Source organism: Bufo bufo, chromosome 1 (assembly GCF_905171765.1).
Source record: "Bufo bufo chromosome 1, aBufBuf1.1, whole genome shotgun sequence".
In the NCBI taxonomy this organism is placed as follows: Eukaryota; Metazoa; Chordata; class Amphibia; order Anura; family Bufonidae; genus Bufo; species Bufo bufo.
This window is the reverse complement of record NC_053389.1, coordinates 234,794,646-234,821,903: the sequence shown is the minus strand read 5'-3', so window position 1 is coordinate 234,821,903 and position 27,258 is coordinate 234,794,646. Positions and strand designations below refer to the sequence as shown.

The window sequence follows — 27,258 nt, the reverse complement described above, 5'->3', positions numbered from 1 at the left end:
TCAAGTTTGAAACTTTTTTTTTCTTTTTCAGATCAAATTCAGCACAGACCTCTCAGAACGCCCTCCGACATCCACCCACAGAATACTCCTACTATAGAGCTGCGCCATCGATCCCACTCACCCCTCTCCACCAACCATCACCCATCTCCAGATGCTGAAACCCGCCCACTGCGTTCGCCCATGGACAGCAACCTGCGCCGCCCGTCCCCTGCTGATAGACTCCTCCGATTGCAAAGTGAAGGCAACCACCACAATCAAGATACCTACCCCTTATCTGTGTCTCCTGCCGAAGCCAACCACTGTCCCAATGACACCCTTCCCAAACCCAGCAGCCCGCGGCAGGAGAACCCACGTGTCATCCAGCTCATGCCAAGCCCCATTATGCACCCGCTGCTCCTTAATTCTCGGCATCCTGTGGAGTTTAAGCAGCCGAGGTTAGGAGCAGATGATGGGCAGCAGCGTGAGACCAAACCTATGAACTTATCCCACCGTGAGGAGATGGCGTACATGAATCATGTCATGGTGTCCATCTCTTCCTCCGAGGAACAGACCATTCCCATGGGAAGGATAGCCGGTATGATAGTGGCATTTATCCCCTTACAGAAGGGATTCTCGACACATGGGCTACACTGGCTTGTAATCTCTCAGTGTGTATGGTGATCCTAATCCATAGTGACTACACCTTGGGGTGGCATAGGAGTCAGTGTTGAATTCTGCATATAAGCATGGCCGTAATGTGGGCAGGGCAAATAGGTGGGTCATGGTGTAAGATGAGAAGAGGTAGTGCAATCTGTAGCATTATTTCAGACTGTTGGGTAATGTGGGGTGAAGTGCTGGGTTTCAGATGTTACTGTAGACTAGGATGTGCTGTGTGCACCATGTTAGTGAAGTCATGGCAAATGAAGGCTGCTACTATATGGAAGGTGTTATCGTAAGATGATAAGGTACAGATGGTAGGGTCATGATGTAAGAAGTGGGTTGCAATGCTATGTGTAGGGTGTTACAGGCCCTGGGGTAATGTGTTGGATGTCAGCTGATATTATAGACTTTAGAATAGTGGGCTAGCTTTAGGGGGGGTTGTAGGGTTATGTTAGGGGTTCATTGATCTGTGAACAGTTGTTACTAATAGAAAGGCTCTTGTGTAGGATGTGGGGTGCTGTGCTCTGTATAGGTGTTATTACAGCGTAATGATGAGATTATGTGTAAGGGGTTACACAGTGGGGTAGATTGGGTTTAGCGGTGTGTGTAGGGTGTTGTCATAGATAGGAAGGTCCTAGTGTAGGATGTGGGGTGCTGTGCTCTGTATACGATGTTATTACAGTGTAATGATGATATTATGTGTAAGGGGTTACACAGTGGGGTAGATTGGGTTTAGCGGTGTGTGTAGGGTGTTGTCATACATAGGAAGGTCCTAGTGTAAGATGTGGGGTGCTGTGCTCTGTGTACGATGTTATTACAGTGTAATGATGAGATTATGTGTAAGGGGTTACACAGTGGGGTAGATTGGGTTTAGCGGTGTGTGTAGGGTGTTGTCATAGATAGGAAGGTCCTAGTGTAAGATGTGGGGTGCTGTGCTCTGTATACGATGTTATTACAGTGTAATGATGAGATTATGTGTAAGGGGTTACACAGTGGGGTAGATTGGGTTTAGCGGTGTGTGTGTAGGGTGTTGTCATAGATAGGAAGGTCCTAGTGTAAGATGTGGGGTGCTGTGCTCTGTATAGGGTGTTATTACAGTGTAATGATGGGATCATGTGTAAGGGGTTACACAGTGGGGTAGATTGGGTTTAGCGGTGTGTGTAGGGTGTTGTCATAGATAGGAAGGTCCTAGTGTAAGATGTGGGGTGCTGTGCTCTGTATAGGGTGTTTTTACAGTGTAATGATGAGATCATGTGTAAGGGGTTACACAGTGGGGTAGATTGGGTTTAGCGGTGTGTGTAGGGTGTTGTCATAGATAGGAAGGTCCTAGTGTAAGATGTGGGGTGCTGTGCTCTGTATAGGGTGTTATTACAGTATAATGATGAGATTATGTGTAAGGGGTTACACAGTGGGGTAGATTGGGTTTAGCGGTGTGTGTAGGGTGTTGTCATAGATAGGAAGGTCCTAGTGTAAGATGTGGGGTGCTGTGCTCTGTATAGGGTGTTATTACAGTATAATGATGAGATTATGTGTAAGGGGTTACACAGTGGGGTAGATTGGGTTTAGCGGTGTGTGTAGGGTGTTGTCATAGATAGGAAGGTCCTAGTGTAAGATGTGGGGTGCTGTGCTCTGTATAGGGTGTTATTACAGTGTAATGATGAGATCATGTGTAAGGGGTTACACAGTGGGGTAGATTGGGTTTAGCGGTGTGTGTGTAGGGTGTTGTCATAGATAGGAAGGTCCTAGTGTAAGATGTGGGGTGCTGTGCTCTGTATAGGGTGTTATTACAGTGTAATGATGAGATCATGTGTAAGGGGTTACACAGTGGGGTAGATTGGGTTTAGCGGAGTGTGTAGGGTGTTGTCATAGATGGGAAGGTCCTAGTGTAGGATATGAGGTGCTGTGCTCTGTATAGGTGTTATTACAGACAGTGTGATGATGGGGTCACATGTAGGGGTTGCACTGTGGGGGTTTTGGGATGAAGGGGTAAATTATTACAGGTAGCAGGATTACAGGGTTTTGTTTAGTGTGTATTTCCACGTGCAGAGTGTTAATGTAGACAGTGGGGTGCAGTGTCAAGTACAGCATGATGTTACAGACAGCATTGCACCCACATATGTGACCCTATGACCCCACTAAGTGTGGAATGACTAAAGGACACATTTGTTTATTGGTCCTAATCTTGTCTTTTCTCCATGTCACACTCCAGATTGCCGGCTGCTCTGGGATTATGTGTATCAGCTCTTGTCTGACACGAGATATGAGAACTTTATTCGCTGGGAAGATAAAGAGTCAATGGTTTTTCGAATCATGGACCCCAATGGTCTGGCACGACTCTGGGGCAACCACAAGGTGATGGTCTTTTGATACTCTCCTGGTTACTTCACACTTCCTTGACATCTGTTGGTGCCTTTTTCCGGCTCCCGATCCCCTTCACAAATTCCTTTTCTCATTTCCATAAACAGAACAGAACAAACATGACTTATGAGAAGATGTCGCGGGCACTTCGCCATTACTACAAGCTCAACATCATCCGCAAGGAACCTGGGCAGAGACTACTCTTCAGGTAACAAGATTCTGTTGTATGGTGGTTATAGCCCTATTTCCCTCAGAACACAGCACAAATATGACTGCATCCGCTTATAAATGACTCAACTGAAAGGGGCAGAAATCATCCCTGAGTCATATGATGGAAATGTTATATATAAATGTGTATATATACATATACATGTCCCTCTCCTCATTAATCAGGATACAGCACAGATTTCATGTTCTTTATATCCTGGGAGAAGCTTTCTTAGTATTGCGCCCTGCTGGGTATTACATTGTGTGTAATGACCCTTATAGAAAGAATGTAACAACTAAAATATCACAACCTCCTTCCTTTAATGCTTTGGACAAGAATATAAGTACTATAATACTGTTCGCTGTGAACAAGAATATACCCATTATAAAACTGCCTCCTATGTACAAGATTATGCCTACTATAAAACTGCCCCCTATGTACAAGAATATAACTACTATAATACTGCCTCCTATGTACAAGAATATACCTACTATAAAACTGCCTCCTATGTACAAGAATATACCTATTATAAAACTGCCTCCTATGTACAAGATTATGCCTACTATAATACTGTCTCCTATGTAAAAGAATATACCTACTATAAAACTGCCTCCTATGTACAAGAATATAACTACTATAATACTGCCTCTTATGTACAAGAATATAACTACTATAAAACTGCCTCCTATGTACAAGAATATAGGTACTATAAAACTGCCTCCTATGTACAAGAATATACCTGCTATAAAACTGCCTCCTATGTACAAGAATATACCTGCTATAATACTGCCTCCTATGTACACACCGAAACTCAACAATCAGAGTCACACCGAAATAGAGGAATCTAAAATGATCCGATTGATTAAACATATGTCTAAAAACATGCGATAATTATAGCATAAGACGCAATGTCCTAAAACAAAATAACATAAAACCAACGGGTATGACAATAAATGGATAATATGCACTAAAATGTCCAATACCGCTTGAAAACCGCAACTAAGGAATGTAAAAGTCAATAACACATCCAGGCTTCCGGTTCCGGCACGCACATGAACGGTCACGTGTAGTGAGAGCTCCGGGCCGCGCTGCCCGAATACATAGGAGCCGCCGACAATCTAGGGGACAATAACCCCCACGGACATACCTGCTGAGCCATCTAGAGCTCTATGGAAAAATTCCTGCAGAAAGGCGGCTCCCGGCAGACGACATCGCCGCTCCAGCTCCAGCAAGAAAAGCAGAGACAGAGCAGCAAGATGGCGGCGGCGGCAGCAGCAGGAAAACAACCGAGGCAGACGAGATCAGCCTCCCAACCCCCACAGCCCAGCTTTGAATCTACAGAGGCGCAGACTAATGGGGGAGAGACACAATCGAGCCAGAGACCGGACTTTACAGCCTCATGCCAGGAAATGGCTGTTGCAGTGGCGAAACTGCTAGCACCAGACATAAAATCCACATTGGAGGCTACTGTGTCCACCACACTGCTGCAGATTCAGCAGGAGGTCTCCCAGCACACGACTCAAATAACAGAGCTGGAACATAGAATCTTACTAGTGGAGGAAGAGCTGGAGAAAACCCAGATGCAAACTAAAGAAGTACTCCGCAGCAACCAAGCTCTGAAAGAAAAGCTGGACGACTTGGAAAACCGCTCTAGGCGAAATAATTTTGCGGATTGTGGGGCTCCCAGAGTCGATCCCGCCGAAATCAATTAATGCAGATCTGCGCGACTAAAATTCCACAAACCCTGGGCTTGCAAGGAACGTTCACGGTAGAGAGGGCCCACAGATTAGGCCCAAAAAGACCTCAAGGCCAGGAGCTGGGCACAGATAGGCCCAGAAACACCATTGTAAAGTATTTGAACTACGCTGCAAAAGAGTCGATACTTACTCGTTATCGGCAGAATCCGCAGAGCCTCATTGTACGGGGCAATAAACTATTACTCTTCAGCGACTATTCGGCAGAGGTGGCGAGACGCAGGAGAGCCTTCTCGGACATATGTTAAGCCCTGGTGCGGGAAAAAACTTAAATTTGCTCTTCAATACCCAGCAACGCTGAGGGTGTTCCAAGCGGATGGATCTATATCCACCTTTCTAACTCTGAAGGAAGCGCGAGATAGCCTAGGAGTGGAGATGGACTCTCCCGCTCCTCACAACGACTCGCCTTGCCTCCGAGGAACGGGTTCCCTGGCAGAGGAAGAAGAGGGTACCGATATCAAGGCCCAAGGTCCCCCAAAGAATCGACGAAAACTGAAGGCCACAGGCGGTGTTTTCTTTAAGCCAAGAAGGTCATGGCGTATATGGCGGAGAAAAAGAGTCTAGAAAAAAATTCGATGAGGCCACTAGAAAAGTTAGATCTATGTAGACTGCTTTTCTAAATCACCCGACGGAATCCAATAAACTGCAGTGGGTAACGGCCAAACACGCATACGACTATGAACTCGAACAGACAACAAAGTGGTTTGGAGATCGTAAAAAAGCTGACCTGTTTCAACATGGCAACAAGGCGGGGAGGTTACTCTCCAACCTCACTAAGCCTTAGGCCTCTTTCACACAGGCGTTGCGGGAAAATGTGCGGGTACGTTGCGATTTTTCCGCGCGAGTGCAAAACATTGTAATGCGTTTTGCACTCGCGTGAGAAAAAACACGCATGTTTGGTACCCAAACCCGAACTTCTTCACAGAAGTTCGGGCTTGGGTTAGGTGCTGGGTAGATGTTATTATTTTACCTTATAACATGGTTATAAGGGAAAATAATAGCATTCTGAATACAGAATGCTTAGTAGGTGATCAATTGAGGGTTAAAAATAAATAAAAAAATTAACTCACCTTCTCCTCTTGTTCGTGTAGTTCCCGGTCTCTTCTTTACTTCTTTAATGATGAGCTGTGGGCTAAAGGACCTTTGGTGACGTCAGATCACATGCTCCAATCACATGGACCATGTGATTGGAGCATGTGATCTGACGTCACCACAGGTCCTAGCCGGTAGTTCATCATTAAAGAAGTAAAGAAGAGACCGGGAACTACGTGAACAAGAGGAGAAGGTGAGTTAATTATTATTATTTTTTTAACCCTCAATTGATCACCTACTATGCATTCTGTATTCAGAATGCTATTATTTTCCCTTATAACCATGTTATAAGGGAAAATAATACAGTGAATAGACTGTCACCTAGCAACCGTGCGTGAAAATCGCACCGCATCCGCACTTGCTTGCGGATGCTTGCGATTTTCACGCAACCCCATTCACTTCTATGGGGCCTGCGTTGCGTGAAAAACGCAGAATATAGAGCATGCTGCGATTTTCACGCAACGCACAAGTGATGCGTGAAAATCACCGCTCATGTGAACGGCCCCATAGAAATGAATGGGTCGGTATTCAGTGCGGGTGCAATGCGTTCACCTCACGCATCGCATCCACGCGGAATACTCGCCCGTGTGAAAGGGGCCTTATGCTGCACGACCACCTACCCATCCCTTAAAAGAGGAGAGTGGCGGCCTCTTTGATAGGCCAGAAGACATAGTTAAAGGGGTTCCTCTGGATAGATCATCAGCTTCTGATCGGCGGGGGTCCGACACCCGGGACCCCCGCCGATCAGCTGTTTGAGAAGGCAGCGGCGCTCCAGCAGCGCCGCGGCCTTCTCACTGTTTACCACCGGGCCGCCGGCCCACTGACGTCATGACTAGTATCAAATAGAGTGGGCGCAGCTAAGCTCCATTCAAGTGAACAGAGCTTAGCCCCGCCCATGCTAGTTGATACTAGTCGTGACGTCAGTGGGCCGGCGGCCCGACGGTAAACAGTAAGAAGGCCGCGGCACTGCTGGAGCGCCGCTGCCTTCTCAAACAGCTGATCGGCGGGGGTCCCAGGTGTCGGACCCCCGCCGATCAGAAGCTGATGATCTATCCAGAGGATAGATCATCAGTTTAATGAAAGTGCAGAACCCCTTTAAAATAATGGGAAGATATTACCAATCCCTTTACACCCGGGACCCCTTTGCGAGAGACAGGGCAGACAAAACTTTTGAATAAGGTATCCTTACCATTGGTGTCGGAAGAAGCCCGAGCGGCTCTGAATTCAGAAATAACTGAAGAAGAGCTGAAAACGACAATTAAATCTCTCGCAAATGGTAAGGCCCAAGGACCTGGCGGCTTTCCAGCCGAGTTTTACAAAGCTCTGGTTGGAGAGGTGGCCCCCAGCCTAACCTCATTATACAATGATATTCTGAAAGGCAATGGATTGCCGCCATCGGGACATCTGGCGTACATAACATTAATTCCCAAACCTGATAGGGATTTGACTCAACCAGGGTCTTACAGACCCATATCACTAATAAATCAAGACGTCAAACTTATCTCTAAAATAATTGCTAACAGGCTAGCCTCTATATTACCAGACATCATTGGGGATCACTAAGTAGGTTTTATGAAGGGAAGATCGGGGATAACGAATATACTTAAGGTCCTCACAGTACAAGACGGAATACGTGGGGGCGCCAAGAAGACAATCCGGCTCTTCTGGCGCTAGACGCAGAAAAGGCCTTCGATAATGTCAGTTGGGAGTGGCTTGAAATGGTTCTAGATGCTACAGGCTTTACAGGAGAATTTCGGAATTGTTTGAAGGCCCTTTATTTTAGACCCCAAGCAAAAATCTATATACCTGGCTACTTATCTGGTACAATAGCTCTAGGGAAAGGCACAAGACAGGGGTGCCCATTATTTCCTCTGCTATTCAATCTAGCCCTGGAGCCCCTTGTCTTGTACCTGAAGCATTCGGACCTATATAGGGGCATTGTGGTGGGGAGAGAGGAAACCAGAGTAACATGTTTTGCAGACGATCTGCTGCTCTATCTAGGCTCCCCTGACTCTCATTTCCCAAAGGTGTTAGATGCCTTGCTTTATTATGGTTCAACAACGGGGTATAAAATGAATGTGGCCAAAAGCCAAATTCTCTTCCTAAATCCTGGCCAGGGGGACCAACAACGATACGATGCAATAGAGGTGAGGAAGGATTATTTGAAATATTTGGGGATTAAGATCGGACGTTCTGCGACAGCTCTATACAAGCTAAATTACCCTCCCCTCCTCCAGAAAATAGTACATGACCTAAATAAATGGAAAGATTTGCCACTATCGTTAAGTGGAAGGGCACACCTGATTAAGATGGTGTGTTTCTCTAAATTACTATATCCTCTCCAGACAATCCCTTTGCTTCTACGACATGAGGATGTCAGGAAGATTCACTCAGCGTTCATAGCTTTCCTGTGGAGGAATAAAAGGCCACGTATATCTTATGAGAAACTAACTTTGCTAAAGTGGGAGGGGGGCCTTCAGGTGCCAAATGTCCGCCACTTTAACTTGGCAGCATTGTTCCGCCATGTGAGAGACTGGACATGGGGAACCTCTTTTTTCTCGGCCACATCCCTGGAACGGGAACTGGTACATCCATGGCAACTAGGGGCGTTATTACACACCAAGCTTAGAGATATCCCTTCTCACATTAAACAAAATGTGCTACTGCGAGATACTATCATGTCTTGGAAAGCCACCAGAAAAATATGTAGATTGCCGATTTATATATCGCCCCAGTTGCCACTGTGGTCTCTGCCTTCCTTTTCTCAGGTAAGAGAAAACAAGATGTTCCAGACATGGAGAGAAAAAGGTATTAACAGGTTACACCACTTGCTGGACGGTCCTGGCCAGGCCCTCCTGACATGGGAAGAGCTTAGAGACAAATACCAACTCACAGAGGCACACTTCCTCCCCTACCAACAAGTGAAAGCCTATTGCAAGGGGCAAGTGGAGAGAATGGTGTGGTTTGAAGCTCTTTTGGGCACAGGAACTTCACTTAGCTCTCTTTCTGAACTATATCGCAGGATTCATAGCACTCAAACGCAAGGTCTAGTGAATAGCACTTTCAAATCATGGGAAGGGGAACTGGAGGATCTAGATGTACCCACAAAAATGAGAGAAGGTTTTGAATATGTTAGGAAGTCGCTTTCCAATGAACAGTGGAGAGAGACGCAATTGCGCATTATGCACAAAGCAACATATGCCTTTGACTTGAAATTCAAAGAGGCCCCAGCCCACTACCTAAGGCACTGTCCAAAATGTTCACTGCCCAAAGCGAATCTCCTCCATGGCCTGCTAACCTGTCCAGACTTAGTCATTATGGTCACGAACAGTACAATATATACGTAAGGTATGGGGTATAGAGGTGAAACTTAACCCGATGCAATGTATTTTTCATTATATCCCAAATGATCAATCAGACCCACAAGGTCGGACAGTAGCAGAAAGTGGGATACATGTGTTGCTCATGTCTGTCAATGGTTACAACCGTCGATACCAGAATGGGAAGAAGTCATGGGAACAATGAAACACGTACTATATACGGAGCTGCTGGAGATTGAAAGACACAAAGAAAAGACCATAGGCAAGTTTATTAAAAAATGGGAAAAATTTATTTCAGACGTCTTTTCAGACAACGAAATCCAAGAATTAATTAAGCCGTTCAGACAGACAAAATGGTATTTAATGTCTCAGCTGAAAGGAACCCTGGGAAGGTTGGGGTTATGATGTCTACATTAAATAGGGATGGATGAGGAGATCGTCTCATAAGACCTAGCGACGCAGGAAAGATGTAATTAAATCCGCTTTTACACAGACAGAATCACCGCTAAGTTAACAAAGTTAGAGGGAGTTTGGAATTTGGAGATGTTCTATAGGGGGGAGGGAATTGTTCGAAGTTTTAACTGCAAACCTGAATAGAAAAAGATCAGGATATCACAATGTACAGCTGTAATGCATGATGTGATGTATCACTTTTCTGCATAATGTCTTTGCTCATACCATGTCGGCAATTGAATTGGCTTTCTTCTTGTAACATGCATCCTGATGAATAAAAAATAGATGTTTTTAAAAAAAAAATAACATATCCAACCTTGGATCATATATCGTGTGCACACAAAGACTTTCGATATGAGATATCGTAATCTGGAGTTTCAATATAGGTACGTGCAAAAACGTATGTTGGAATCAGTCCATGCTAAAATAATTTGTGGCGTTCCACGTTTTCTTATAATAGCATAATCGACAAAGCAGCAATATTTGAAAAAATAGTGTACATAGAATCTGTACTTACCTTTCTGCGTAAGGACTTTTATACGGCCATCCGCTGATAGTCTCTGCAGCAGCAATCAGGCTATATGCTGTGGAGTGTGGAAAGTTGGTATTTGGCGTCCCACGTGTCTCCGCCTTTGATCACGAATTTAGTAAATTCTTCAACCGAGACACTACGAATTTAGGCTACTTTCCAACCTGAGTTAGGTGCGGATCCGTCTGGTATCTGCACAGACGGATCCGCACCTATAATGCAAACGCTTAGATCCGTTCAGAACGGATCCGTTTGCATTACCATGAACAAAAAAAAAATAAAAATTTTTTTCATGATAATGCAAACGGATCCGTTTTGACTTTACATTGAAAGTCAATGGGGGACGGATCCGTTTGAAAATTGAGCCATATTGTGTCAACTTCAAACGGATCCGTCCCCATTGACTTACATTGTAAGTCTGGACGGATCCGTTTGCCTCCGCACGGCCAGGCGGACACCCGAACGCTGCAAGCTGCGTTCAGGGGTCCGCCTGCTGAGCGGAGCGGAGGACAAACGGTGCCAAACTGATGCATTCTGAGCAGATCCGCATCCACTCAGAATGCATTAGGGCTGGACGGATCCGTTCGGGGCCGCTTGTGAGAGCCTTCAAACGGAACTCACAAGCGGAGCCCCGAACGCTAGTGTGAAAGTAGCCTTAGAGTCCCACACATTAAACTGATCTTTTTTTTGGGTACAGCAAACCACAGTTCACCTCTTCCATGATCCTATGGGTGTTCTTCTCTAGAGTCTGTGTCTTTTGGGTGTTGGTAAATCGCGATCTTTAATATTTTTCTTAAAGCAAATAAAAGTCCAGTAGTTATAAATTGTATAAATGATATCTCCACTATGCAAGTATGTAGATAGGGCACCAAACGCGTTTCGGAGTGTTACTTTTCTCCTTGACTACCACTGATGAAGTAGTAAAGTAACACTCCGAAACGCGTTTGGTGCCCTATCTACATACTTGTATAGTGGAGATATCATTTATACAATCTATGTACACTATTTTTTCAAATATTGCTGCTTTGTCGATTATGCTATTATACGAAAACGTGGGACGCCTCAAATTATTTTAGCATGGACTGATTCCAACATACCATTTTGCACGTACCTATATTGAAACTCCAGCTTACGATACCTCATATCGAAAGTCTTTGTGTGCACACGATATATGATCCAAGGTTGGATGTTTTATTGACTTTTACATTTCTTAGTTGCGGTATTGGACATTTTAGTGCATGTTATTGTTATACCCGTTGGTTTTATGTTATTTTGTTTTATGACATTCCGTTTTATGCTATAATTATCGCATGTTTTTAGGCATATGTTTAATAAATTGGATCATTTTAGATTCCTCTATTTCGGTGTGACTCTGATTGTTGAGTGCCCTTCTATTTTTTTCCTGTATGCTATGTAAAATATACCTGCTATAAAACTGCCTCCCATGTACAAGAATATACCTGCTATAAAACTGCCTCCCATGTACAAGAATATACCTACTATAAAACTGCCTCCCATGTACAAGAATATACCTGCTATAAAACGTCCTCCTATGTACAGGAATAAACTTACTATAATACTGCCCACTGTGAACTAGAATATACCTACTATAAAACTGCCTCCTATGTACAAGAATATGTCTACTATAATACTGCCCACTGTGAACAAGAATATACCTACTATAATACTGCCTCCTATGTACAAGAATATACCTGCTATAAACTGCCTCCTATGTACAAGAATATACCTATTATAAAACTGCCCACTGTGAACTAGAATATACCTATTAAAGAACTGCCTCCTATGTAAAATATACCTACTATAAAACTGCCTCCTATGTACAATATACCTACTATAAAACTGCCTCCTATGTACAAGAATATACCTATTATAAAACTGCCCACTGTGAACAAGAATATACCTATTATAAAGCTGCCTCCTATGTACAATAATATGCCTACTATAAAACTGCCTCCTATGTACAATATACCTGCTATAAAACTGCCTCCTATGTACAAGAATATACCTACTATAAAACTGCCCACTGTGAACAAGAATATGCCTACTATAAAACTGCCTCCTATGTACAATATACCTGCTATAAAACTGCCTCATATGTACAAGAATATACCTACTATGATACTGCTTCCTATGTACAAGAATATACCTACTATAAAACTGCCTACTATGTACAAGAATATACCTACTATAAAACTGCCTCCTATGTACAAGAATATACTGTAAGAAGGTACAAGTAATCATCGTGGATGATAGGTACGTGTCAGCAGCAGTTGCTGTTTGACACCTTGGTACTTAGCCTGGCTGTAATAGCTGGGAGTAGTCAAAGTGCTGGGTGGGTGACTACTCCCCACGTTCCAGGCCGGGTTTTGCCAGGCATAAAACCAGCCAGCACTGCCAGGTGGAGAGTATTACCTCCGTCTGACAGTGAAGCTCAGAAGGTCTGTGTGCTGGGATCTGAGGCCTGTGCTGAGCTGGAGAGCGGAGACCCATGTGTCAGGGGAACAGGCCATCTAAAGCCTGTGTTTGAACTTTCTGAGGCAGAACTGCCACCAAGATGACTTTTGTTATGTTAACTTGCCATTGGGTGTGAAGTAACACCAACACTGCAAAAGTGACGTTTTGTTTTTGACATCATGTGTGAATAAACACGGAAGTTTGAATTAGGAACTTGTATTTTACCTCTGTACTGCGCCCGCTTATCCTAACTACCAGAGCGAATCCCCACAATTGGTGGAGGATGCGTGCATGAGTAGTGAGGCTGGCGTGAACGCCAAAATATTTTTGGGTTTGCATTTTTTGGGCACTGTTGTATGTCATACCAGCGGTATTACAACCCGTGTCCCACGACAAAATGGAGGCTGTTGTGAAGGCCCTCATGGAGGTTAATCTGCAGCAGCGAGGGGCAAACCTGCAACAACGGGAGACTAACAAGTAGCAGCAAGAGACCAACCAGTTGCTGCTACAACACATGATTGCTTTGCAGACAGCAGGAGCAACCCCGAGCGTCCACGATGCCCGGGAGGCAGTCTGTGCGGCGATTCCTAAGATGACACCGGCAGACAACGTCGAAACCTACCTGGTAATGTACGAGAAAGTGGCCACAAGGGAGAAGCTACCCCGAGACCAGTGGGCTTAGGTCGTCGCTCTGTTCCTGGCATGCGATTCCCAGCGGGTGTATTTCGACTTGCCCGACGATCATGCGGCCGGCTACCAAATAGTGAAGGGTGAGATTTTCTCAACGCTTCAGGTGAATGTATTGGTCCTGGCCCAGCGGGTACATCAGTGGGGTTTAAGCTGGCTGAGCCCGGGAGACCCCAGTATTATGACTTACTTCACCTTTTGCAAAAGTGGCTACAGCCTGAGGTGCTGAATCCCATGGTTATGCTGGATAGACTATTGGCTGATATGTTCTGGAGGGCTTTGCCACCCCCTCTCCAGCAATGGATCGGCCAGGTCTCTCCATGTTATGCCCTTGAGATGGTCGACCTGGTGGAACGCTATGAGGCTACCCGGAATCTACAGGGTGGTTCTTTTGGGAGGGAGGCAGTGAAATCCCTTAAATCTCCACCCCAGACCCGGCGACTTGTGTCAACCAAACCCACCCAGGATGTACCCCCTATGGACCCGGCTCAGAGAGTCTGCTGGCGGTGTTGGGAGTCTGGCCATGTACGAGCTGACTGTCCACATCAGGTGGAACCCATGGACACGAACTATGGCTTCCGTCATTCGTTATATGCCAGGAAGCTGTGTGCAGCGGGTACCCCAGAAACTCTAAATCACTTGTGCCAGGCGGAAGTGGGAGACACTCCAGCGGAGGCCCTGCTGGACTCAGGGAGTTTGGTGTCCCTATTAAGGGCTCCCCTGGTACGGTCCGCTGAGTATACTGTCCGGAAAGTCAGGGTCATGTGCATTTATGGGGACTTAAAAGACTATCCCACCGCCCTGGTGTCTCTAACCACGGGGGTCGGCAGGTGGACTCACGAAGTGGCAGTTGCCAAAAACTTATACTGCGAAATTTTTATAATAGGTAGAGACTTCCCTGGTTTCCCGGCACTGTGGCCTGCTACGAAAGTGACTGATACCCATGAGACAGGGGTAATCCCAGCAGAGTGGACTTGCTCCGGGGGGAGGCCAGAACCCTGGGAACCCGAGGCCGAAGGGCCAGAGGTAGGGGTGACCGCCACTTCGGGGGAAGAGGGGGAGACAACCCCACTGAGGTGTAATGGTGGAAGATGTGGAGGACTTGCCGCCGGGGCCTGGTACTGCACAACACCAGGACCCAACCCTATCCCGAGCCTTGGAAAATGTATTATTAGTAGATGGTGAACAACAACAAGCTGGGGCAGAGTCGGTGTTCCCCCGTTTTGTGGTTCAGCAGGATATGTTGTATCGAGTAAACCAGCTGCGGAGTGAACCCATTAAACAGTTGGTGGTCCCCCAGGCTTATCGCAAACTCGTGTTAGAGTTAGCCCACCAACATGTTCTCGGGGGTCATCTGGGAATGCAGAAAACACAGGACCGGATTCTACAACGGTTTTACTGGCCCAGTGTGTTTAGAAAGGTGGACGAATTCTGTAAGTCTTGCCCGACCTGCCAGGCAACTAGCCCCCAGAACCTTTTATGTAGTCCCTTGGTACCTCTCCCGATCATCAAGGTACCGTTTGAGCGTATCGCTATGGACCTCGTAGGCCCAGTACCGAAGTCCACTAGAGGACACCAAACACATCTTGGTCGTCCTAGACTACGCCACTCGGTACCCGGAGACGGTGCCACTGCGACCTACATCGGCTAAGCTGATAGCTAAGGAGCTAATGGAAATGTTCTCCCGAGTGGGGCTACCTAAAGAGGTTCTGACTGATCAGGGGACCCCTTTTATTTCCAAGGTGATAAGGGAACTCTAAGTTGCTGCACATACAACAACTATGGACATCCGTTTACTATCTGCAAACAGACGGTCTGGTAGAAAGGTTTAACCAAACATTAAAAAATATGTTGAAAAGGGTGGTGGCTAAAGATGGGAAGGACTGGGACCTTCTTCTGTCCTATCTCATGTTCACAGTGCGAGAGGTTCCCCGGGCCTCTACTGGGTTCTCGCCTTCGAACTGCTATATGGCAGACACCTTTGCGGTCTCTTGGATGTAGCCAAAGAGGCATGGGAACAACAGCCCACTCCGTATAAAAGTGTTATTGAGTACGTTAGCCAGATGCAAGAACAGATAGAGACAGTGTTGCCTCTTGTTAGGGAGTATATAGAGACAGCTTAGCGAGCCCAGTCGGGTCTATAATCGGCAGGCTCTGGTCCGGATCTTTAACCCGGGTGATCGGGTTTTGGTTCTGGTACCGACCGTGGACAGTAAGTTCCTGGCTAGGTGGTAGGGCCCCTACGAGGTACTCGAGAAAGTTGGAGATGTGAACTACAAGGTACACCAGCCAGGGCGGAGAAAGCCGGAACAGATCTACCATGTTAATTTACTTAAGCAGTGGAAGGATAGAGAGACCTCTACAGAAGACAGCGAGCGTCTAGGTTTTCTAGGGGAAGAGGTTCCGGCCCCTTTGTCTGATGCAAGGGAAGCGGTTGCAGATAGCCTCTCCTCTAAACAGGCTCAGGAGGCTAGGGAGTTCGTTAGTCGGAACACAGATGTGTTCTCTGACCTCCCTGGACGCACTTCCATAATCCAGCATGACATTGTCACAGAACCTCAGGCCAAAGTCCAGTTAAAAACATATCGGGTACCCGAGGCTCGGCGACAAGCCAACTCGGAGGAGGTGCAGTTAATGCTGCAACTAGATGTCATTGAGAAGTTTAAAAGTGAGTGGGCCAGTCCTATAGTCTTAATACCCAAGCCAGACGGGACGTTACGGTTCTGTAACGATTTTCGGAAACTGAATGAGATTTCCAAATTCGATGCTTATCCCATGCCCCGGGTGGATGAGCTTATCGAAAGGTTAGGACAAGCCCGGTATTTTTCTGTTTTGGACCTCACGAAAGGGTACTGGCAGGTGCCCTTAATGGAGGCTGCCAAAGAGAAAACTGCCTTCATCACATCTGAAAGGCTGTATCAGTACAAGGTGCTACCCTTTGGTCTGCATGGTGACTCCGCCACTTTTCAACGGCTTATGGACATTGTGCTGCGTCCACATCGTCGGTACGCTTTAGCTTACCTGGACGATATTGTCATCCACAGCACCGAAAGTGCTGGCTGTAGTGGACTCCCTTCGGAAGGCGGGACTAACCACTAACCCAAAAAAATGTGCGATCGGGTTAGAAGAGACCTGGGGTATGTCATTGGGTGCAGAGTGATCAAACCCCAAGTGAACAAAATGGAGGCAATATGAAATTGGCCCTGACCTGTCGCCACTAGGCAAGTAAAGTCATTTCTGGGAATTGTGGGCTATTACATGAGGTTTGTCCCCCACTTTGCTACGGTGGCCACGCCATTGACAGGGCTTTTGAAGGGACACAAGTCAGTGATGGTTCGCTGGGATGATCGGGCGGAAGAGGCTTTCTCCGCTGTGAAGTCGGCCCTGTGCGGGTCCCCGGTTTTGGTGATGCCCGACTTCAAAAGAGAGTTTATAGTACAGACCGATGCCTCCGAAGTAAGCCTCGGTGCTGTACTGTCTCAGGAAGTCAACGGGGAGGAGCATCCCGTTGTCTTCCTCAGCCGTAAGCTCACCCCAGCCGAGACCCCGGTATAGTATAGTGGAGAGAGAGTGTCTGGCTAGCAAGTGGGCACTCGAGTCTCTGCGCTATTATTTGTTGGGGAGAACATTCGGCCTGGTGACTGACCACTCCCCTCTCAAGTGGATGAGCCAGGCCAAAGAGAGAAATGCCCGAGTCATCAGGTGGTTCCTGTCCCTACAAAACTTTAAGTTCTCTGTAGAACACAGGGCAGGCCAGTTGCAGGGAAACGTGGATGCCCTGTCCCGAGTATACTGTATGGCAAGATTGGCCAACCTGCGGCTCTCCAGCTGTTGCAAAACTACAACTCCCAGCATGCCCAGACAGCCTACAACTATCAGCCTACATCAAGGCATGGTGGGAATTGTAGTTTTACAACAGCTGGAGAGCCGCAGGTTGGCCATGCCTGCTGTATGGCATGTGTTCACCCTCTCAGGGTTGAAAAAAGGGGGGAGGTATGTAAGAAGGTACAAGTAATCATCGTGGATGATAGGTACGTGTCACCGAGGTTCCTGGCCTCGGTGGAGTAAGAGCCAGTTTTTATGTGTCAGCAGCAATTGCTGTTTGACACCTTGGTACTTAGCATGGCTGTAATGGCTGATCTGGGACGACTCTTACTGGGAGTAGTCAAAGTGCTGGGTGGGTGACTACTCACCACGTTCCAGGCTGGGTTTTGCCAGGCATAAAACCAGGCAGCACTGCCAGGTGGAGAGGATTACCTCCGTCTGACAGTGGAGCTCAGGAGGTCTGTGTGCTGGGATCTGAGGCCTGTGCTGGGCTGGAGAACGGAGACCCGCATGTCAGTGGAACAGGCCGTCTAAAGCCTGTGTTTGAACTTTCTGAGGCAGAACTGCCACCAAAGTGACTTTTGTTATGTTAACTTGCCATTGGGTGTGAAGTAACACCAACACTGCAAAAGTGACGTTTTGTTTTTGGCATCATGTGTGAATAAACACTGAAGTTTGAATTACGAACTTGTATTTTGCCTCTGTATCGCGCCCTCTTAGCCCAACTACCAGAGCGAATCCCCACAGTACCTACTATAATACTGCCTATTATAAAACTGCCTCCTATGTACAAGAATATACCTACTATAATACTGTTCTCTGAAGATAGATTAAGATAGAACCACTGTGACACTAGTAGTACATTAACCTTCTTTTTTTTCTTAGGTTTATGAAGACACCGGATGAGATTATGAGTGGCAGGACAGATCGGCTGGAACATCTGGAATCTCAGGAGCTGGACGAAACAATGTATCAGGAGGATGATTGCTGAACTTTGATCTTTGTTTCCTACATGCTGAGAGTGTGAAGTTGCTGGTGCAGGTGAAGGTATCCCATGGACTGGAATTGTATAGTCTACCTGCAACGCTAGCTGAACAAGTGGCTGCCCCTGCACCACCCTAAACAGACTTTTATTGGTAGCGATGGGAGTGAAATGGCATAATATGGCCACTTTCTGGTACTGTGAGGGCGGCATTGTGTGTGGTGTTTATGCCAAGACTAGTGAATAGGTTTTATGTTGTATATTGATGCATTTTCGGAAGTATTTGCACTGGAGAAAGATGCCACAGATAACGAACTATGACCAGGTTCACCATGCTGGGACCAGCAGGGTCCTTGTGACTTCAGGACAAAACTTTCTTCAATCTTTTGTAAAATTTGTAAATTGCACTAGTGTCATTTTAACTATGCTTGATTTTCCTTCACTTACTCTAATGCTGATGTAATTTGCAGCATCATAGATGATGTCATCACTATCTTTGTAATTACATCATCACTTCTCGTCTGCACATGCAGCATTACTTCCTGTTTACACTCAGCCTTTTGGTCTCCACCGTTGAGCTTGTGTATTTCTTTAAAGTAAAAAAAAAATGATATTGAAAAGAAACCTTAAAGGGAACCTGTCACCGGGATTTTGTGTATAGAGCTGAGGACCTGGGTTGCTAAATGGTCGCTAGCACATCAGCAATACCCAGTCCCCATAGCTCTGTGTGCTTTTATTGTGTAGAAAAAAACGATTTGATACATATGCAAATTAACCTGAGATGAGTCCTGTACGTGAGATGAGTCAGGGACAGGACTCATCTCAGGTTAATTTGCATATGTATCAAATCGTTTTTTGTTTTTACACAATAAAAGCACACAGAGCTATGGGGACTGGGTATTGCGGATGTGCTAGCGGCCATCTAGCAACCCATGTCCTCAGCTCTATACACAAATCCCGGTGACAGGTTCCCTTTAAAGCAGTGATGGCTAACCTCCAGCACTCCAGCTGTGGTGAAACGATTACTCCCAGCATGCTCCTTTCATTTCTATGGAGTTCTGAGAACAGCCAAGCAAGGGGGGCATCTTGGGAGTCGTAGTTTTACCGCAGCTGTAGTGCCGGAGGTTAGCCATCACAGCCCTATAGCATCAGATGTAAAGGGTGGAATAATCTTCTGGCGATGAAGGGATTTTATTTTTCTGACTTAAGTTGTCTTATTTGGTTGTCTTTTTTATTTTATTTTTTTATTTTTGGGTTTTTTTTAACAGATGATTTCTGGTTCAAAAAAAAAAATGAAACCTGATTCACAGTGCCCCTTGTTCAATTGTGCAATTTCTTTACACGAGTATGATTTTGAGTTTCTATTCAGTGGTGGCAATACTGAGAATGCAGCCTATCCATTTTCTAGAGAGCAGCCGTGACATCATCACTGAGAATGCAGCCTATCCATTCGCTAGAGAGCAGCCGTGACATCATCACTGAGAATGCAGCCTATCCATTCGCTATAGAGCAGCCGTGACATCATCACTGAGAAGGCAGCCTATCCATTCGCTAGAGAGCAGCCGTGACATCATCACTGAGAAGGCAGCCTATCCATTCGCTAGAGAGCAGCCGTGACATCATCACTGAGAAGGCAGCCTATCCATTCGCTAGAGAGCAGCCGTGACATCATCACTGAGAAGGCAGCCTATCCATTCGCTAGAGAGCAGCCGTGACATCATCACTGAGAAGGCAGCCTATGCATTCGCTAGAGAGCAGCCGTGACATCATCACTGAGAAGGCAGCCTATCCATTCGCTAGAGAGCAGCCGTGACATCATCACTGAGAAGGCAGCCTATCCATTCGCTAGAGAGCAGCCGTGACATCATCACTGAGAATGCAGCCTTTGCATTCACTAGACAGCAGCCCTGACATCACTGAGAATGCAGCCTATCTATTCACTAGAGAGCAGCCGTGACATCATCACTGAGAAGGCAGCCTATCCATTCACTAGAGAGCAGCCCTAACATCACTGAGAATGCAGCCGTGACATCACTGAGAGTGCAGCCTATCCATTCACTAGACAAATCGGTGACATCACTGAGAATGCAGCCTATCCAATCACTAGAGAGCAGTACTCTTTACTTAATTTCAGTGTAGCTTCATGGGAATGACAGCACCTATTACTTATTCCTCCTTTTGACCACTGTGTGGTAATATTTCCTTATTACTGAAATCCCACTTTGGGTTCTCCTGCCCTGCTTCTGCTATATTGTGAAAGCTTCATCTCGATTTCCTTCTGTATGACTAGGGCTACATGGCGGCATGAGGGAACAACTACACTGCAACATTTTTTGTAATGACAGTCAATGGTGTCGCACTGTGACATGCAACATACTGCAACGTGACAGTCTTACAAAAATCCAACTTGGTGCGACACCATTGAGTATTGTACTAAAAAAAAGTTGTGCAAATTTTTTGTGACAAGTCGTCGTGTAGCCCTAGCCTAAGCGTCTGTAAGCACCAGAATAAATGCATGCGTTTTTTTTTTGTTTTGTTTTTTGTTTAAAAACAGTGTGTGACCACTAGCTTTTTCTTAATAGTATTTCTCCCATTTAGAGAAGATGAGAAAACGGCAAGAACTACAGCAGGCTGCTTTTAAAAAGAAGTGAGAAAGACAGAAAATGCCAGGAGCAAAAAAAAAAAAACCCTTTTGTGAGCCAGGTTACCTTTATCTAACATAAGGAGCTGGAGTCTTTATCGGAAAAAAATGCAGCTAGAAACCTATGCGTAAACCCACCATAAAGGCCTACATGCCATTCATCTCTTGACCAAAGATCGCTGTTTAGCAGAACAGCCATTAAACTGAAGGTGGTCACAGTAATGTTTGCAAGTTGCCAGAACTCCAGAATAGTCAAACAAATCCAGAATTCTGTGATCGCAGCAACTTCTGAGTTGCGCTCAGTTCAAACCACACATACAAATATAAACATACACGTGCAAATAAAAAATATCTTGTTAATATGGGTCAGTATGTTTACAATATGTATACCGTATTTTTTGCCGCATAAGACGGGTTTTTTCCCCCCAAAGTGGGGGCGAATACTAATGACAGCTTCCATTATGAAAGCTCTCATTAGTACTGAAGTACTGGCTGCGCACAGTGTGAGGGCGCTCTGTGACCTCACACTGTGCACGTCGGGTCACAGCACAGCCGTGGCAGGAAGAAAAGAGTGCGCTGGCAGAGAGGAGCGGCGGCTTCCGGAGCAGGAGCGGGAGGTGTTTTTTTTTTTTGTTTTGTTTTTTATATTTGCTCTGTGTCATGGGGGCTGATCTGAGGTCTTATTGAGGGTCTTATTAACATTGGGGTCTGATTGCTGGCCTGATATGAGGTCTAATGAAAAATATTTTTTCTTATTGTCCTCCTATAAAACCTAGGTGCATCTTATAAGGAGAAAAGTACGGTAGATATTTTTTTCATACTAGGCCATGCCTATAACTCTGCCCACAGCATAACTATACACACCCAGTCCCCTTAATGCCTCCACATAGTAATTATTCCTCCTTTGTACCTGCACATAGTAGTAATGCCCACACTGTGCCCCCTTCACAGTAGCTATGTCCAGATGTGCCCCCTTCATAGAAGTTATGCCCAGAGATGCCCACTTAACAGCAGATATGTGCCCCCTTCACAGCAGTTATGCCCAGATCTGTGCCCATTTTACAGCAGTTATGTCCAGATATGTGTCTCATTCACAGCAGTTATGCCCAGATATGTTGCTGCTTCACAGTACCTATGCCCATATATGTGCCCCTTCACAGTGGCTTTCCAGATATGTGTCCCCTTCACAGGAAGAAAAAATAATAATCTAGTTCCTCATGATCACAATTCAGCCGCCGATGCTTCACAGCAGTAGCAGGATGTAGTGTCACACATTGCTCTGCTGGTCGGTGTAGGAGGAGGAGCACAGCAGATTCCCGGCCGTACTGCTCCTCCTACACAGACCAGCACTGTGATGTGTGACACTACATCCTGCTACTGCTGTGGAGCCAGGACCGTATTTAGATTTTATGCTGCCCTAGGCACTTTAGTGCCAGCTTCCTCTCCCCACTGAAGTCCATATTTTTTAGATAGCCGACGGTAAAATGTTCCCTAGGCCTTCAGCTATCCCTCAGGACTCCCTCATACGCTTGCACAATTAAATGGCGGACCTCTTACATGTGTGTTTGGCAGCTGAAGGCATGTGTGTTGAGCCCATGTTCATATTTGCTCGCATTGCTGACAGGGAGGAGAACCGCATCTCCCAGCATTGCTCTGGCATTCACATTCGTTCCATGGCATCAAAGGTCTTTTCCAACTTTTCCATTGCTGCACTGATCACATGATGGTGACCTCATCACAGGTCCTACCACCACTTCCACTGTTGAAAAGATCACATGACTATGATGCCATCACAGGTCCTTCAGCTATGGAGTTTAGTCATAAAGGGCAGCAGATACACAGTAAATCCTAATCAGTGACCTCCTGTCCCGTTCCCCCCTTCCAACCTCCATCCCATGGTGACCAGTTACCCTGTTGGCAGAGGGAGTGAAATAAATAATGAACAAAAACCTCTGCTGGCACTAGGATTGGCCCCCGTGGTATGTCCATCAATAAATAATCTGTGACCCTTATAGTAGGTGATGGGTGCATTTTATCAAATAAACCTTCATTTTCTTAGTCTTTTAGGGCTCTTTCACACCTGCGTTGTTGTGTTCCGGCATAGAGTTCCGTCGTCGGGGCTCTATGCCGGAAGAATCCTGATCAGGATTATCCTAATGCATTCTGAATGGAGAGAAATCCGTTCAGGATGCATCAGGATGTCTTCAGTTCCGGAACGGAACGTTTTTTGGCCGGAGAAAATACCGCAGCATGCTGCGCTTTTTGCTCCGGCCAAAAATCCGGAACACTTGCCGCAAGGCCGGATCCGGAATTAATGCCCATTGAAAGGCATTGATCCGGATCCGGCCTTAAGCTAAACGTCGTTTCGGCGCATTGCCGCATCCGACATTTAGCTTTTTCAGAGTGGTTACCATGGCTGCCGGGACGCTAAAGTCCTGGCAGCCATGGTAAAGTGTAGTGGGGAGCGGGGGAGCAGTGTACTTACCGTCCGTGCGGCTCCCCGGGCGCTCCAGAGTGACGTCAGGGCGCCCCAAGCTCATGGATCATGTGATCACATGGATCACGTCATCCATGTGCATGGGGCGCTCTGACGTCATTCTGGAGCGCCCGGGGAGCCGCACGGACTGTAAGTATACCGCTCCCCACTACTACTATGGCAACCAGGACTTTAATAGCGTCCTGGGTGCCATAGTAACACTGAACGCATTTGGAAGACGGTTCCGTCTTCAAATGCTTTCAGTACACTTGCGTTTTTCCGGATCCGGAGTGTAATTCCGGCAAGTGGAGTACACGCCGGATCCGGACAACGCAAGTGTGAAAGAGGCCTTAGTCCAATAAATATCACCCTATTTTTCACCCCCTAATTTATAATAAAACGTAACTTTTATTTTCAATCTCTAATAGAACTTCTTAATGACGATGGCACATATAAGGCCCTAAATGGTAAGCCGACAGAAAAATATACCCTGGAATTGAAAATGATATTGAAAAATGCAGTGGATAGTAAACTCATTTCTAAGCAGGATTTCAAGGTCCTCTTTAATCCACGACCCACTATAGCTACGTTTTATGCTATACCAAAGGTTCATAAGAGAGAGAAAATTCCAGGTAGACCAATAGTATCGGGAAAACAAAACTTATGTGAGGGAATAAGTGAATACGTCGATCAGATCATCTCGCCTTTTGTAAAGCTCTAGGTGATCCATGGATACACATGTCAGTGCCTGGAATTGGCCTCCCAGGACGCACTGCACATGCGCCAGCCGGCAATGAGGAGTGAATAAATTAGCAGTGGGGCGGTGCTGGGCTCCAGGCGGTGCGGGACAGCCCCTTGAGCTCCTTACTCAGGTAATTACCATATTAATAAAAGCGATTTTCTAGACAAAGGACAAGACTTAGGGTAGTAATACTAGTATATTTTAATACAAAACGAGCAGACTGATGTGATGATGTTAAAAGTTCTGTCACTAAAATCCAGGTGACAGAATCCCTTTAAAGATTGGGCGCATGCGCGAGATAAAAAGGTGGAGAACGTGACTGTGGTGAGATATGGGAGGGGGAGGAGAGAGGGCAAGGTTGAATGCAGGGGGAGGAGGAACAGGGAGGAGTGGCGCTACTCTGCCCAATCCCGGACAATCTAGCAAGCCATCGTATGTCACTAATTCTAGTGGAGGCCATCACTGGATAGAGTAACCGGTGATGTCATCATAGGAGTAAATAAAAAGGGTTGTCCCCGCCTGCCGCGCGTCAAACTCTGCCTGAGGATGGCGGTTTTTCTGGCGAAACATGTCTCGGGCGGGGCGGGGCAGCATTTAGATAGGGTTTTAATAAAAGCAGCAGTAGCACAGTTAGGCAGGCAATCAGTATTACTGGTTATCAAGTAATATAAGAACTCTGGAGTATGTGCGCAATACTACCAGTGTGTTAAACCAACAAGATTATCTATACCAATGTCTTATCTAATAGACAGTGGATACTAACTCTACTACAAACACGCCGATAAGACTGTCATCTATGCTGCAATCTTTTAATACATTATTCCCGTGGTATGTCCGCCCCTGTACCGCAGGTCAGCCCCATTCACTTTAATGAGACTGAGCTGCACCTAGGCCATGTGACTGATGAACATGACGTCACTGGCCTAGGAAGAAGCCGCAGTTCTCACTGGAGTACCGCAGCCTCTTCATACAGCTAAGCAGTGGGAGAGCAGGGAGTCAGACCCCCACCGATCAGATACTAATGACCTATCCTGAAGATAGGTTTTCAGTATTTAAGACTCAGACAATCCTTAAGGCTCCAGATCAGTTCTAAGCAGAAGAACCTCATAATACTACACATCTCTGCTACTGCAGAACATCATAATACACCTCAGCTGCTACAGAACATCATAATATACACCTCAGTGTCTGCAGAACCTCATAATACACATCTCAGCTGCTGGAGCACCTCATAATATACACCTCAACTGCTGCAGCACCTCATAGTAGACACGTCGGCTGCTGCAGATCATCATCTGCAGGACCTCAAAATACACACCTCAGCATCTGCAGGATCTCATGATACACACCTCCGCTGCTGCAGAACCTCATAATACACACCTCAGCTGCTGCAGAACCTCATAATACACATATTAGCTGCTGTAGCTCTTCATAATACACGTCAGCTACTGCAGAACATCATAATAGACATCCCAGCGTCTGCAAAACCTCATAATACACATATCAGCTGTTGCATTATCTGCTTTGGATAATGACTGCCATTTACTTGGGTTTAAGGGGAAATGTCCTTTACAAGGCTGCTTGTCAGGGAGGGGTAAAGACAGGCTGTCAGGATCCCTCCCTTGACAGAGGTTAAAAGATCTGGGAGACTTGCATCAGTCTGTCTGTATGCATGGATTGACAACAAGTGCATAAGACAAAAATATTTCGGTATTTGCTATTGATTCCGCTCCACTCACACAGAAATGTTTATCACAAATGGTGCAGGACATCCATTTAAAGGTGGGTGATTTTCATCAAGAATCCATTTCGTGTTTTGTACTGGAGGGTCTGCCTGCGCCCTTGGTGCTAGGGTTACCATGGTTAAGCAAACATAACCCTACCATCGATTGGCAAGCGAGACAGATTCTTGATCAGAGTCATTATTGCATCGACAACTGTCTTAGCACTTTGCTTTCTGTGGTAGCCACTAAAGTTGTACCTTCGTTTATTTCAGATTTTTCTGATGTATTCTCTAAAAGTGGAGACCCGGAACTAGGTTGCCCAAGTCTCGGTTGTATAATCTTTCCGAACTCGAAAAGAGCCGCCATGCGAGAATATATCACCGAGAGTTTGGCCAACAGTCATATTAGACCATCCAAATCCCCAGTGGATGCAGGGTTCTTTGTTATGAAAAAGGACGGAACCCTTCGGTCATGTTTAGACTTCCGTGAGCTTAATCGCATTACTGTCCGTGATCCTTATCCCCTTCCTTTGATCCCGGATTTGTTCAATCAGATTGTCGGTGCCAAAGTGTTCTCGAAGTTGGATTTGAGGGGGGCATATAATCTGATAAGGATCAAGAAGAGGGAGGAATGGAAAACTGCCTTTATTACCCCTGATGGTCATTTTGAAAATATGGTCAGGCCTTTTGGGTTAATCAATGCTCCTGCGGTTTTTCAACAATTCAATAATGACATGTTTCATCATCCGGTAGGCAGGTTTGTTGTGGTGTATCTGGATGATATTCTTATTTATTCTCCTGACATGGAGACGCATCAGGGTCACGTGAGAAAAGTGTTACAGATCCTAAGAGAGAATAAACTATATGCTAAGATAGAGAAGTGTGTATTTGCAGTTCAGGAAGTGCAATTCCTGGGCTACCTACTCTCTTCTTCAGGTTTTCATATGGATCCTGAAAAGGTCTGAGCTGTGTTGGACTGGGATCGACCTGAAAACGCTTATGTGATTTTTGGGGTTCACCAACTACTACCGTCAATTTATTTTGAACTACTCGACGATTGTTAAACGGACATCACTAGGAAAGGTTCGGATATCTCAGTCTGGTCTGATGAGGCATTATGAGCCTTTTCAGCTGTGAAGGAATGTTTTCCTTCTGCTCTTATACTGATGCAATCTGAAGTGTTACAGCCTTTCATTGTGGAAGTTGACGCATCAGAGGTAGGGGTAGGAGCAGTCTTTGTCGCAGGGTCCTTCACCTAGTAAATGGCGCCCATGTGCTTTCTTCTCAAGTAGCTCTCAGCTGCTGAGAAAAATGATGACGTAGGTAGTACAGAGTTGCTGGCTATTAAGTTGGC

The 27,258-nt window shown here is 45.9% G+C and overlaps 1 protein-coding gene across 3 annotated transcripts in view; it reads left to right on the top strand.

Moving 5' to 3' along the window:
• The window catches only part of ETV6 (ETS variant transcription factor 6), a 56,804-nt gene extending 37,739 nt beyond the window's left edge, over positions 1-19,065 (top strand). For all 3 annotated transcript variants that reach the window (XM_040437179.1, XM_040437187.1, XM_040437197.1), the window contains exons 5-8: positions 32-574; positions 2,849-2,991; positions 3,105-3,205; positions 18,226-19,065. In XM_040437179.1, the coding sequence (XP_040293113.1) occupies positions 32-574; positions 2,849-2,991; positions 3,105-3,205; positions 18,226-18,331 (893 nt within the window). In that variant the 3' untranslated portion in view covers positions 18,332-19,065. The remainder of the gene's footprint in view (positions 1-31; positions 575-2,848; positions 2,992-3,104; positions 3,206-18,225) is intronic.
• Positions 19,066-27,258: the final 8,193 nt, after the last annotated feature.